The sequence below is a fragment of the Astatotilapia calliptera genome, chromosome 13 (genome assembly GCF_900246225.1).
Source record: "Astatotilapia calliptera chromosome 13, fAstCal1.2, whole genome shotgun sequence".
Taxonomy (NCBI): domain Eukaryota; kingdom Metazoa; phylum Chordata; class Actinopteri; order Cichliformes; family Cichlidae; genus Astatotilapia; species Astatotilapia calliptera.
This window is the reverse complement of record NC_039314.1, coordinates 31,203,812-31,218,089: the sequence shown is the minus strand read 5'-3', so window position 1 is coordinate 31,218,089 and position 14,278 is coordinate 31,203,812. Positions and strand designations below refer to the sequence as shown.

Sequence of the window (14,278 nt, the reverse complement as noted above, 5' to 3'; positions counted from 1 at the left end):
CAGGGAAGAGCAGTCATTGGCTGCAACTGGTTGAGGGTGAGGAGAGGAAGACAGGATAAAGACATGCTGTGGAAGAGGGTGGGAGATTGATAACAACTAATGATTAAATGCAGAGTGGTGCACAAACACATAGTGAATGTGCAGACTGTGTGCCTTTGTATAGAATATTCTTTATTGTCATTGTCACAAGTACAATGAAATTGAAAGATGTCTCCGGTCAGTGCAACATCACGAAAGATAAATACTTAAAAACTATAATAGATATGATATAAAAGATAGAAATACATATAAAATACCGTGTTCTCATACAGTAAATACACCCAAGCAATCCAGGCCTAAGGCCCCATACAGACACTCAACATACGACCTAGTTGATATATCACTCAAACAATCAATCACTCAGTCAATTTGTTAGCGCATCCAACAAAACATGTCTGAAAGCATTCCAACATCAAGGGCACAAATGACAACAGGGGCAATGAAAGTCATCTACTTTTAGTAGCATTGAGACATGATATTGCAATTGGGTAGAAACTGTGTTTGAGTCTGTTAGTCCTTGTGTATGTTGTTCTATACCGTTTACCTGAAGGCAGCAGTTCGAACATGGAGTGTCCAGGGTGTGAGGTGTCCTTTATGATGTTATGGGCTCTTTTGAGGCAGCGGGAACTGTGTAGGTCTTTCAGTTTGAGGAGAGGGCAGCCGATTGTCCTTTGGGCAGCGTTGATTACTCCCTGGAGTGCTTTCCTCTGAGCCACTGTGCAGCTAGCGTACCATATGCCTATGCAGTACGTTAGTATGCTTTCGATGGAGGCTCTGTAGAAAGACACCAGCAGTCTCTGTGTGATGTTGTTCTTCCTAAGCACTCTCAGAAAGTACAGTCTCTGTTGTGTCTTTTTCAGTAGCTCAGAGGTATTCACACTCCAGGATAGGTTTCCCTCTATGCTGCCACCCTCTCCACATAGTCGTCGCTGATGATTAGTGGTTGGATTTCTGTCTTGTGTCTTCTGTAGTCAATTATGAGTTCTTTGGTCTTTTTCGTGTTTAGGAGAAGGTTGTTATCCTTGCACCATGAAGACAGCCGCTCCACCTCATCTCTGTAGGCAGACTCATCTCCCCCAGATATGAGCCCCACCACAGTAGTGTCATCTGCGAACTTTACAATGGCGTTGCTCTGGTGGGCGGGGGTGCAGTCGTGTGTATAAAGCGAGTAGAGCAGTGGACTAAGCACGCAGCCCTGTGGCGACCCAGTGCTTAGATTTAGGGCTGGAGATGTGTAACGTCCCACTCTCACTCTCTGTCTGCGGTCGGTGAGGAAGCTATTGATCCACTTACAGGTGCTGTGAGGAAGCCCTAGGTCTTTTAGCTTGGCGTCCAGTTTGTATGGAAGAATGGTATTAAATGCCGAGCTATAATCCACAAAGAGCATACGCACATAGCTTCCTTGCCTCTCCAGATGTGTTAATGCTACATTGAGTGCTGTTGCTATGGCGTCCTCTGTCCTCTGTCCTCTGTATGCTTGGTGCCTGTTCTTATACTTCCATGATCTGTGGATCTCCTCAGTTGTGACTACCTTCCTTCCCCCTTTTTATCATCTCACAACATTTTCTTCAGTCTGAAGGACATTCTGATGTCTTTGGTATAGAGTGTGGCAACTGATGTATCATTGGCTTAGAAAAGAAAGTTAGCGGGCATCCAGGTCTTTATGTCTTTAAGACATTCCTGCAGTTTAACTCATTGGTGTGTGTTATCTGGCTTCATGGATAGATAGAGCTGGGTGTCATCTGCATAGCAGTGTAAATGTATGCTATGTCTTCTAATGATGCTGCCTAAGGGAAGCATGTATAATGTAAACAGAATTGGTCCTAGCACTGAACCCTGTGGAACTCCATAATTAACCTCAGTGTGTGAAGAGGACTCTCCATTTACATGCACAAACTGGAGTCTATTAGATAGATATGATACAAACCACTGCAGTGCAGTGCCTGTAATACCTACAGCATGTTCTAATCGCTCTAATAGGATATTATGGTCGACAGTATCGAACGCTGCACTGATGTCTAGCAGGACAAGCACAGAGATGAGTGCTCACTAAGTTCAGCTACAGCAGTGAACTTAGTGAAGTGGCTGCATTGGCTTATTAACTGTTAGCTTATTAACAGTTAGCTTATTAACTGTTAGCTTATTAACTGTTAGCTTATTAACAGTTAGCTTATTAACTGTTAGCTAATGGTACCACTAAGTGAGAACTGCTTTGCTTGCAGATGCTCATGGGGTGCAGTTAGCTTCTTTAGCCAGTAGGTGTGACACGCATCAGGGCCTGGTGCTGTACAACTCTTCATGCTTGAGACTCTTTCTTGGATGTTTGACACTGTGATAGTTGATGGTTCCTGTTCAGGGAGGCTGCTGTGATCTAATCGTAGCTCCACTAGCCACTTTTCTACTTCCGGTATTGCTCTCTCTCCAGCCTCAGTGCCATCTGGTCAGGCTGCTGGACTCGCTGATGCTGACTAATGGACGGTGCCACAGAGAGTCCACCTTGGACGGTTCAGTGGAGAACGTCTGGTTTATTCTTTTATGTTCTGTGTCTCTGGTATACCTCTTCTAGCAGTTAGCCAAATCTGTGAGTCATGACAGCTTCTAAGGTCTCAGGTGTGAACAGCTGTTGTGCCTCTTAGAGACCATTTTCTTCATCACACCTTTTTGTTGTGCTAACTTTCCTCTGTGCTGCCTCTATCTTTGGGTTTCAGTGATGGCCACAGTAGGGATTGTCTGTAATACTGGATTCAGTAGACTTTCAGAGGATGCTTCACGTAGTCTTGGTAGTTGGCCACAGACAGTACAGGTTTCTAGTTAAGCTGCGATGTTCTTTATCAGTTCAGCTGCATTCAATGCCTTTAATATACCAGTTGTTCTTAGAATGTGTGGATGAATATATATCCCTCCTGACATGATGTTGGAACACTGGACTGCCTCACTGGAGTCTTGCATGGCTCGGTTTAATGGGTTTTTCATGAATTTATATTATTCAGGTGTTCTTGGAAACCCAGTTAACACACTTTGCCCATTAGGGTTTCAGTACCTGGGACTCCTACCATTTGGTGCTACAAATAAAGAAGCTCCTCCTGCGTTCTTTCCAAGCTGCTTAGACTAAAGGATCTGAAGGTTAACACTAACACTAATGTGTCTGGAATTGTACAAACGTTCTACAGTTTTTTAAAAAAGAAGTACAAATAACTAACAAAAACAAGTAGAACAAGTAAAAAGAACTCACAATGGACTCGAATGAACCCTTTGAAAGCCCAGCGTATCGTATGTGATACTTGAGACTTCTACATCATCAGCGTGACTTTTCTTCATCCTCAAAAAATGATAAAAATTGCATGACAAATTTTTAACGACTGAATTACAAAAATATGGCTTATGTAGCAAATGTAATCTGCATATATATAAAACTCATATATATGCAGATTAAAATTTGATATATTTTTGCATAAAGGTGCAACAAACACTCCATTATCACCAAATTAAAGATTCCTGGCAGTTATTTCATGCTTCAGGTTTTAAAGGGTTAAGTAAGGATGTATTTTGCATTTAGTATTCATTTTAAACAAACATTTTGAGAGTGTGAAAGGAATGAAATGAAAAGAAGAAAGTTCTTCCTGTTGTTGTTTGTTTGCCAGCTCACACCCAGTGTTGCTGTAAATGTCAGCGAGTAAAGGCAGCCTCTAATCAATGAAATGTGCCGACACAAACCGAGGCTGGACACACAGCAGCGCTCATCTGAAGCTCCCCAGCAGGCAATTTTTGAAAATACATGAAATGACAATCAAAATAGGTCAAATTAAGTGTTTCCCACACACGCTAACAGGACCTCCCTAATTGCTGGTCCTTGAAGGAACAAAAACACCAAACATTAGCTTGTATCGGCGTGATGTTGAGGGAACACAGTGGTGAGAAGAAGGAAGAAAAGGACATAGCATGGCTTGGGTAATTGCATGTTTTGCCTTAGTTTGCGAGGTCGGCACCGTCCATCAGTCGGCATCAGCGAGTCCAGCAGCTCGAGCTGAGGCAGAGGAAAGAAACCGAAGCGCTGACTTTGTTTCTGCTGAGGAAAAGAAGACTGAGGCAGTGCATCCAAGGGACACCAGCGTTTCTCCTCCTTTGAATGCAAAACTATATGTGAGCATTCAGCTGCGCCCACACAGCCTCGACTAGAAGAACCTCATTAGATAAAGAGGATACATGTATGAGGAGGTAGAGACATAAATCTCTTTTTTTCATTTACTCTCGCTCAAGCAGGTCAACTGCACACTGATACTCTAACCTCCAACTAGATAATCCCACACATCCTCACGCTGCTTTGTCAGCTGTCTACACCAACGATTAGTTTGTCGAATCTGCTGAGCGACTGTTTCCTGTTCCTAACGACGTGCTGGTAAATAAACTTAACCAGGACTTCCTCTGCAACATGTGCTTCAGCAGACTGATGAAAGAACGAAGGGAAGCCTTTGAAGCAGTGCTGCTGATGAACGTGGTTAGAACACAGACTTTGATCCACAGTGACATTTCCTGTACACTGTGTCGGGGGCTGGAAATTGCACCTCAGTGTTAAATGAAGCCTAAAGCGTTAATGAACAGCAGCACACAATAGGTGATGGACACCAGCCATAGTTCACAGCTCTCATGTTTCACTCTCTCAGTGAAGAAAGTGTGTGGGAAATGTGGGCAGGTGTTGGGGAAAACAAAACACCGAAGCGGCTCGGCCATGTGGTCAAATCAATCTGTGCCCGGCCCTGCTGGAGATTTTAGACATGGTACAAAGCAGCCAGTGGGGAAAAGTTCAGCATTTCTGGACTCTGTGAAAAGGTCGATGGTTTCCATCTTGTAAAAATAAATACAACAGTGTGCAGATTAAAAACGCCACCATTGTCTCTACAGCCAGTCCAAAACAATGGTGGCGTTGCAGAGAGGCTGCAGGTAGAGCACAGCTGAGACTGAAACGAACCTCATGTTCAACACGCTTTATTTAGACGCTTTGTAAAACATTTAATTAAATGAGTCGTGAGGAGAAAATAACTGCTGCGTGCCATCATAACGTAACAGTTCAGGACTAAGGACAGAGGCTGGCGGTACGACTCAGGCTTGTCTCGCTCCTCTGGAGCGTCTCCGGCTGTGAAAGCGCTGCAAAGTAAACCGCGGTTCGCTTTTTTAACAGCAAAACATGCATTTAAATAAACCAGGTTATAACACATTAACTTGTTTGGGGGGGGGTAAATGTGACCTTATACATGGTTTGTACAATAAGAGATCAAATAAAGTTTAAAGGGAAATCAGTGAATATTAATCCTAAGAGCATTAAAAAGCTGCTTCGTGAAGAAAAACACATTTTTATCTTTTATCTGATTGTAAAACACTTTCAGTCAAACTGATCCCTAATTATGTTCAATAAGTGATGACCTTAACCGCTGTCGATTGTTGTTTTTATAGAAAATCCCCCCAAAATGCAAACTGTAAGTAAACGATGGCTGCATCCACTGATATGACACTTTGGTTGCTGTAATCCTGTCGTGAGGCTCGCACTGAGCAGTTACACTCCACCGTGTGACAATCAGAGACACTGCAGCTGGTCACAGTCACACCTGCGTAATCTGCTGCATCCTCCTTTATGACTGTAAGGAGGCCATCATGTACAAACTGGACATCAAACACACTCTTCAAATGATGTCAGATATATTTCTGGAGTTGTGTTTTAAAGAAGTAAAGTGACCATAAATTGATCTTAAGGGTCAACAAGTCGAGTGAGGGTGCACACAGAAAAACAGATAAAATATGTGTAAGTGAAGAGAACCATTGAAACTAAATCTATCACGGCCGCCTGTGATTGCTTACTGGGAGGCTACAAGTTTAACATTGGGCTACATGGAACCATTCAGAGAAAAGCAGAAGCTCGAGGCTGTGAGGCGACTGTGTGTCACTGTGCATAACAATGAACTGGTATTTTACAAAAGGAGCTGAATGAACTGCAGGTGGTGTGCGATACATGCCTTTATTTTACTGGAAGCAAACAGTCCAGCGGGAGTTACTGACACACTTCTGACTCTTCTTCATAGCAGCAGGAACGTGTCTTTCCCTCTGACGGTGACCAAGAATCCATCTGACTGTAATCTCATCAATACAGTCAGAGGTTATTGTAAGTGTGCACTGATGTAAAAGGCTGGGTAATAACACTCCATATTAGTCTTCAGTCACCCACATCCTCTGTACACGTGGATCCTCAGGCGGCGCCACACTGCGGGGAGACACGAGGACGCTGACCTGCACACACACACACATGCATGAAACCAATCAGCAGTGTCACCTTTGTCAGGCTACAGCAGGTAAGGCTGAGAATCTGTGGGTGGGGCCAGCGTGAGCACACAGTGGGATCATTTAGATAAGAAACAAAGGATCCACTCTTTCATCGTGTGCCACGCTGCTTATCAAATATAAGGTTTATGCAACAGGTAACAGTGATGTGCAAGCTATTTATTCAAAAGGATCATTTATTCTTAGTGCTAAAAACAAATGTTTGAAGCTAGCCATTCATTTTCAAAATACTGATACTTTAACATTTCTTTTATTAAGGTGCCAAACTACAGTTTCTGAACAGAAAAATAGTTTTAGTGGCTGAATGTTAGTCTTGTGTAATCACAGCTACACTGGACGTCTCAGAGAAGTCCAGCCGCACAGATGAATTCAGCCAGAAATTCCTCTCCTGTTCACAGTGGAGAGGATTAAAGCGCTCGGTGGTATTCAGTAAGACAAGCTGCTGTCACAGTGTGGTCCAGCAGATCCAAAATGTTCCCAGGAGGAAACAGAAAGCTAAAGTGAATGAAGCACCTGCTCTTGCTTTTGTCAGTAACCTTAAAGCAAAGATAAATGCTTCTCGGCTGAACGCTAAAAATCACAGGTGCCTGCAGACAGGCCTCAGATCAGCCAGCGAGCCTGTAGGTGTATGTATGGGGGGACAGTATGACGAACATGAAGGTGTACCACAGCATGTCTGCATCATCATCATCACTGGAGCGTCTTTGCAGCCACACTCTGTTGACATGCATGGGCTCGTTCTCTTTCCTGACCTCTGTGAAGTATATCCTAGCCCACAGGTGTCAGTAGATTACCACCGACAGCTGACAATGAACACAGATTGTGTTTGTCACAGCCTGATAAAGATTTTGAAGTTAACATGTACCGCACACCGACTCTCAGCCCTGTGACACTGTGATAAAAACACACGTATGCTGAATTAAATCTGGTAACAATCAGACTCGACTGAGATAATCTGAGATGTTCTTGGAGGAGCCACACGTCAGTCCATTGTCCTCGTTTAGCTCAAAACAAGAGTGGAGAGACGAGTCATCCAGATAAATGACTTATCAGTATCGATCACGTCCAGCGCCCCACCTTTGTGTCAGGCGTCCAGCGCGTCCCGCCGCCTCAGCAGAATCCTCTGCAGCTCGTCGTCTCGGGTTGTTGGCGGAGACGCTGCCTTTGGTTGTTGTACAGTTCTGTTAAAATTCTCCTGGCCAGTTCAAACCACAATAACACAGATCAGGACAAAGAAAAGCAGCAGCTGCATCACAAACACGTATCTGCGTCTTGTTAACACTGCAGTGGAAGTATAATTAAGGTTTCTTCAAGTCTTCATGTTGTGTTTTTAGCATGAGAGTAGCCTCGTTAAATGTGGCACTGCCACTCTGATCTCTGACTTTAGTGTATTTTCATGTTAAATTGTATTCCAAGCACAACTTTGTATGACATGAAAAACAAACAAGTAATTTCAGATGTGAAAACACAGCGAAAGTTCAACTAGTAAAATACGGCTTGTGAGGACGTGTGATTGTTTTAAAGCCCCATTACCATGATTCCTTTAAGTTCCTGAATAGCAGAATTAGAGGGCAGCTTCTCCATCTGATAAAAGGAAAATAGGAGGAAAAAGATGGGTTTGGTAAATAAACAGCAGTCTGACACATTATACTTATTTTTCCTCATTCAGCACTTAGAGGCTAAACTGCACCTCTTACCACAGAGACGAGACACTGTAGGCAAGCACAAGGAAGTATGCTTTCTACAAGAAGCAAATATGTCAACACACAATCATTCTGAGTCACGTCAATTTTCCCATCCTCATTATTTATAATTACCTTGTAGAGCAGGTCCTAATGCTATCTAATTTGGCTGAGCTGTTGAGGCGGAGGAACAAGCAGACGAAAAGATGTCTTTGCCATGTGTCATGTTTTATCAAAACAACAAGCTCTTAGATAATTCCCCACACTGATGGGTTGGAGAGCCCTGAACAATATATGCTCAATGTACAAAAAACTCAGCGAGGTCTGACAACAGCGGACGTCTGCGGCCGGCGCTGCAGTTTGGCAATTTTAGCAACGATGAGCCACATTCACACGTGTCCGTCATCCTTCCAGCTGTACGTCCGCCGCGCTCCCCTTTCATGCTTCCACGTCCTGTATACTCTGTCTGTCTTTAGCCACTCTTTCATTTGTCCAAATAAAAAGTTGACCAGTTGTCAGTGAGGTCACATTTGTGTGTCAGCTGCTGACATTATGAACTCACACACTCCTCAAACGATGCAGCATTAACCTCGACATGGCTCCATCACGAAACAGCAGCATCATCAAGTCTTCGTAGGTCCTTTTCGTTTTTCTATGTAACAGACCTTAGTGTCACCTCCACATTAAGTTTATTATACATCTTTTGTAACCCCCTTTACATTCACGTCTCTGTTTTGATCTTAAACAGTAGTTCTAGCAGGTCTGTGGCTGCTCTGCTAGTAGAGTGGATCATGTGATCACGCTGTATGCAAACAAATCTGAGGGCAACACTTTGATCTGATGCTATGGAAGGAAAAACTGAATCTCACAGCAGGAATGACCTTGTTACAAAGTCATGCACGAGCTAATAATTATCATGACTTATAGGAGGGTTGCAGTCAACACAACAACTGATAAGAAACATAGTGTTTCATTTTTGAAAAACACCGTCAACACAGCGCTGCAGTATTACCAAATACTGTTGGAATTCAATACCAAGAAAATGGAGGTTAAAAGCATCCACAAACTAGCACCCTCACACCTTTCTGATCTTTTAAACTGATCCAGTCCTGCGAGGTCACTGAGGTCTGCGGATCAAATGCTCCTGGTGGTTCCGATTAAAGCCCAGAGGAGATCAGGCCTTTGCTGTGACTGCTCCTCAGCTGTGGAACAAACTGGCCCTTCACATCAGGACCTCCCCAACACGGGACACTTTCAAACCGTCTGAAAACACACTTTTCTTCCTCGGCTTTTAAATCAGAATGAGTTTGTATTTATTCATCTTATTCTCACTCAAATCTTCTAATTTTATGATTCTTTTTCTTAACTCTTATCATGTCTCCCTGTGTTTTTATTTCTTTTAATTAATTATCTTAATTGTACAGCAGCTTGGTCAACGATTGTTGTTCTAAATGTGCTATATAAATAAATTTGACTTTGGCTTTAAAAATCAAAAACAGCAAATCACGGACCACGTCAGGGTTAGGTTACCTGTTTCCTGCTGCTGTTGGGTGACTGGTTGACAGGTCGAAGCTGAACACCTTTCTTAATCCTTTGCATCATTTCCTCCACTGCCTGCTGCCTGACATCCACTTCTGGCAGTGAGTGACCGACACACACACACACACACACACACACACACACACACGTTTTTTTTATAATGTCTCAGCTGTGGAGAAATGCAACACAGCTTGAACCTGGAGCAGGACCTGAGGACAGAGGTGACACTTGCATAGATGGTGCAGTATTAAGCACCTTCAGGCAACCGTTGTTGTGATTTGGTGCCTTATAAATAAAACTGAACTGAATCATATTTAGTGATTCAACAGCAGTAGATTAGGAACACCACCAACACTTGGGGTTTTCAGAAGCATGTTAGCGTGGTGTAAAGTCATAATTAGCTCTGCGACTGAAATAAAGTTAATTCAGGTTGTTTAAAAAAACACTAAAGAGCCAGACGGGAGTGATTGATGATTTTTTGTTGGTTTTGCACACACATCAGTCTGTTCTACACGACCGAGAATTGTGGAGGTTGATTTGGCTAATGATGAATAATTGGTACTGAGGCTGCTAACTTCAAAGTATTCAAAGTAGTGTGTAAGAGTACCAGAATTACTCTGGAATCAATTTTGACTCTCTGTGTAAAAACACACTATTCAACTATTTTTCATCCTCACGTTTACAAAGGACAACAAAAAGTGTAATTCTACAATAAAGGAGTCCATTCTCAAAGCAATGTGAATATTTAATTTTCTAACATCAAACATTCAGTGGCACACACAATGGAGCAATTGTCACTTAAGATGTCTCTAAAAATCACACAAAGACTATTTTGTGTTAAAGTAATCGTAAAATATTTTTCTCCAGTACTCAAAGAGAGACTATTATTCAGGTGTCAGAGTAGCAGATCCTTGGGTTGCACCTATTCAGCCTTGTATGCAATTCCAACAAATTCCCTGCGTGTAGTGCTCAATTCAGCCGGCACATATTCAAAAACTATTTTAAAAAATGAGGGCACAGTTTAAGCCTATTCAGGCAACACAGATGTCCTACCTGCTCCAACAAGTCAAGGCTTTCAATTTCATTGCACAAATTAAAGAATTCAACTTCCTGACCTAAAAGGCCAGCGATGAAGATTCTGAGTTTGAATTTCTCATGGACCATTTGGCATATTGGTTTGTTCTTCTAATGTGTGAGTGACGTGTGGTAAAAAGGGTTAAAATTGAAAATATCTGAAATGCAAAATCAGAATTCAAAACTCCTAAACTGAAATAAATGAAACAAAGCGCCTCGAACAGAAGGAAATACAAAATGAACATGCATCGCACAAAAAACAGAAGAGATTTTCCCAAATCGGGGCAATCAGGAGATAAAGAGAATAATCGTTCTAACTGACATGCATCAAAATATAGAGCAAACCAACGAGGCCTTTCTAGGTCTTTGGCCATATATACAGTGGTGTGAAAACATATTATTAAATATTAGCCAAGTAAACACAAAATGTAGTTTCTAAATGAAGATATTTATAATTAAAGGGAAAAACCCAAACCTCCACGGCCCCGTGTGGAAAAAGTGATCGCTCCTCAATCTAATAACGTGCTGGGCCACCGCAGCCACAGCAGCAACAACTGCAATGCAGCCTTTGAGTCTTTCACAGCACAGTGGAGGATTTTTGGGCCACTCATCTTTGCAGACTTGTTGTCATTCATCCACAGTGGAGGGTTTATAAGCATGAACCACCTTTAAGGTCATGCCACAGCATCTCAATCGGACACAGGTCAGGACTGTGACTAGGCCGGTCTAAAGTGGGTGTGAGGGTAACTTGGTTATTGACCCAGTGTTTTGTGTTTTGGAGTCTTGTTTATTCATTACTATGTTCCCTGCGTGTCTTGTGTTTCCTAGTTCAGTTTGCTAAAGCTTGAGTTTTTGCAGCACTTATAGTTTAGGCAGTTATTTGGTCCTGATCATGTCTTTGTTTCGTCCCTGTGTCCTTCCATCAGTGTTCCTGTGGTTAGGTCTGTCTGGTCTTCATGTTTGTGTCTCCGGTCATGTCTCTGTGTGTTGCTCTGTCGTCCCCTCACCTTCTCGCCCCTCCCTCTCCTCCCTCTTGTGGAGATACAGAAATTCTTTTATTGCTGCCGTATAACCTGCATCATTATAACTGCATTAATAACATTCTTTACAGCATCATTCCACTTAATAATATTTCTCACAGTATTGATACTGAATTACAGTTGTTTATTGAAGATGTCCATTTGAGTTGATGTTCGGTTCATTAGAGGTTTTAAGCTTCACTGGCGTGACTGTCCAGGTGATCCATGCTGAGGGAAACTAGAACATAGAAGGATGACTGCATACATGCTTACAGTACATATAATACATATAATCTAGGAATAGGCCTGAGCAGAGGCCCAAATGTATTCAGCTTCTTGTTGCAACCTGTTGTGTTTTGTTCTACTTGGTAACAGATGACCGGAGTCGACAACCAGCCCTCAGAGACCCTGAAGGCTTGAAGTTATTGCCTTGTTTGGAAGGTGTTATAGAAATGAGAAGTTCTATGTCTGTTTATTGCCATCTAAGATGTACCATTTACTGTAACTGACATCTTTAACCTATTTTTACGCCATGGAGGGGCGTGTACCTCACTGCTTTATAAGTGTTCTCAGCATGTATTTTGGTCAGAGGACATATGCTGATGTTTTCTCCTGGCTGTTAATAACCTCACCGTTTGATTGCACTTTTCTGGGGCCTCCGAGGTTTGTGACACTGCTCTGCATTGATCGATTTCGCCACACTCTGCTCCCTGGGTTTGTGCGTATCAGTGTGTGTGTGTTTCTCGTACTTCCTGTTTTAGTTTGACAGTCTCTTGTCCTGTGTGTTCCATGTTCAGCCCTGCTTCGAGTTAGTGTGATTATGTTCAGCTGTGGTTTTGTTCGCTCATTTGCCCTTGTGTGTATTTATGTCTGCGTCGCAGTCTCTCTTATCCTCCGGCTGTGTGTTCTGTGTAGTTTTGGCATTCCACCAATAAAGCTGCGATTAAGTTAGTGAGAAAGTAAGATGAGAGAGCAACACACAGACTGGATCAGAGAGCAAGTGTTAGTATCTGTGTACCTGGTGTCTTGGCAGAGTCCTGTTCCACCAGCGGGATGTCAGTTCTGATGCCTCTTCTCCTTCGAATCAGTGATACCAGTGTGCTATATGGAAAGACACAAACACATTGTTCAGTTAGCTGTTATTTAGGCTGCTAACGTTTCCAGAAAAAGTTCACTTTAGCGAGAGAGTAGTGTTCAAATCTAAAACTGAGTGAAAGAAGCGGTCATATTAAACGCAGTGGTATTGATTTCAAATCAAGGTAAACAAAGCATCCCTGAGATAGCTGAGAGCTATAATCCCTCCAGTGTGCTGTGGGACTACCCCTCAGTGTCAGCTCGGCTGGAGATGCTTGAAACATCTCACCAGGAAGGTGTGCAGGAATCACTGGAAACGGCTCCTTTCAATGCAAAGGAGTGGCCAGCATGTCATTTGGAGGAAGCTTGTTTGGACTGTTTGTGTCTGTGATCTTCTTTCAGTCACTACTTCTCGCTTAGGTGACAACAAGCCAGCTACTCCTCTCAACCAAAGCCCCCCAGGCTTTACTGTCATTGCCCATGTGTGGTGCCCAACACACCACACAAAGATTTCAAACAGGACTCTGCTCTTTAAAATGTTCCCCGATTTAAATAAGCCCTCTTGTTCACTGAAGAAACCTTCATCCTAGGCCACACACGTAAAGTCTGGCCCTAGCCTGGCCAATAGGGTCTCATTAGTGTCCTCCACTGCTCCTATCCTGGACATGTCTGGACATGGTTCATGTCTCTTGGCTGTGGTCCTACAAGAGTCCAACACATACATTGCAGAGGAAAGGTCCCATGGTTGGTCTGGCTTGTGCTCCAACTTATTCACTTCACTTCAAAATCATTTTGCAGCATGTTCAACAACTCCACTCCTGTCTTTACACTGTGGATTACCTGCACTGTGTGGTTGCTGTGATCAGCTCAGTCAACAATTTATTTCCTTATAGTCATTTTACTGTAAAATTATTCCATCACACTCAAACACTTTCACACATTGATGATGTAAAGAGTAAACTGTGTGTGGTCAAACCTGAGTGGGTTCGTGGTTGAAGGCAGGGCTGGAGGAGGTGGAGGAGGTGGAGGTGGAGGTGTTGGAGCTGGGGGTGGGTTGGTAGCGGCCTGAAGCTTTTTCTGGAGCTCTTCAACTGGCCCATCAATCACATCCAGTTACAGTGCCAACACATCACCAAGGACAGAAATTTTTAACTATTATAGTAAACAACTAATAATCTTCCAGGCTGGCAAAAGCCACGGAGAGAATTTCAAGGTCACACTTTAAATCGGTTGTGTCCTTCTGTTGAAACAGCCGCACACACAGCGTGCTCTCCACACTGTTAGTGCTGTTTCCATTCTCCACAATGCCCCCTTCCAATATTGTTCGACCTCACCTGTAAACCTCAGATCCTTGAGCTCCAGTTCAGCCTTGGAGCATTTATTGCTGCACTCCTTCTTCTCCTCCTCCAGGAGCTCCAGTGAGTGCCTCAATGCTATAAGCTCCCTCTGAGTTTCGCTGCTCCCCAGCATGTCCTCCATCGTCTTTATCTGAAGATGGCCCAAGCACACAGAAAATATTTTTTA

General features: G+C 43.0%; 1 protein-coding gene across 2 annotated transcripts in view; it reads right to left on the bottom strand.

Moving 5' to 3' along the window:
- Nucleotides 1–6,027: 6,027 nt before the first annotated feature.
- The window catches only part of shtn1 (shootin 1), a 40,730-nt gene continuing 32,479 nt past the window's right edge, over nucleotides 6,028–14,278 (bottom strand). Inside the window, exons 10-16 of one of the 2 annotated variants that reach the window (XM_026191158.1) lie at nucleotides 14,089–14,242; nucleotides 13,731–13,845; nucleotides 12,699–12,781; nucleotides 9,579–9,679; nucleotides 7,900–7,950; nucleotides 7,444–7,561; nucleotides 6,028–6,315 (exon numbers count right to left, since the gene is read on the bottom strand). In XM_026191158.1, the coding sequence (XP_026046943.1) occupies nucleotides 7,451–7,561; nucleotides 7,900–7,950; nucleotides 9,579–9,679; nucleotides 12,699–12,781; nucleotides 13,731–13,845; nucleotides 14,089–14,242 (615 nt within the window). In that variant the 3' untranslated portion in view covers nucleotides 6,028–6,315; nucleotides 7,444–7,450. Of the gene's footprint in view, nucleotides 6,316–7,443; nucleotides 7,562–7,899; nucleotides 7,951–9,578; nucleotides 9,683–12,698; nucleotides 12,782–13,730; nucleotides 13,846–14,088; nucleotides 14,243–14,278 lie in introns of both variants that reach the window. The other variant, XM_026191157.1, reaches the window with a different exon arrangement.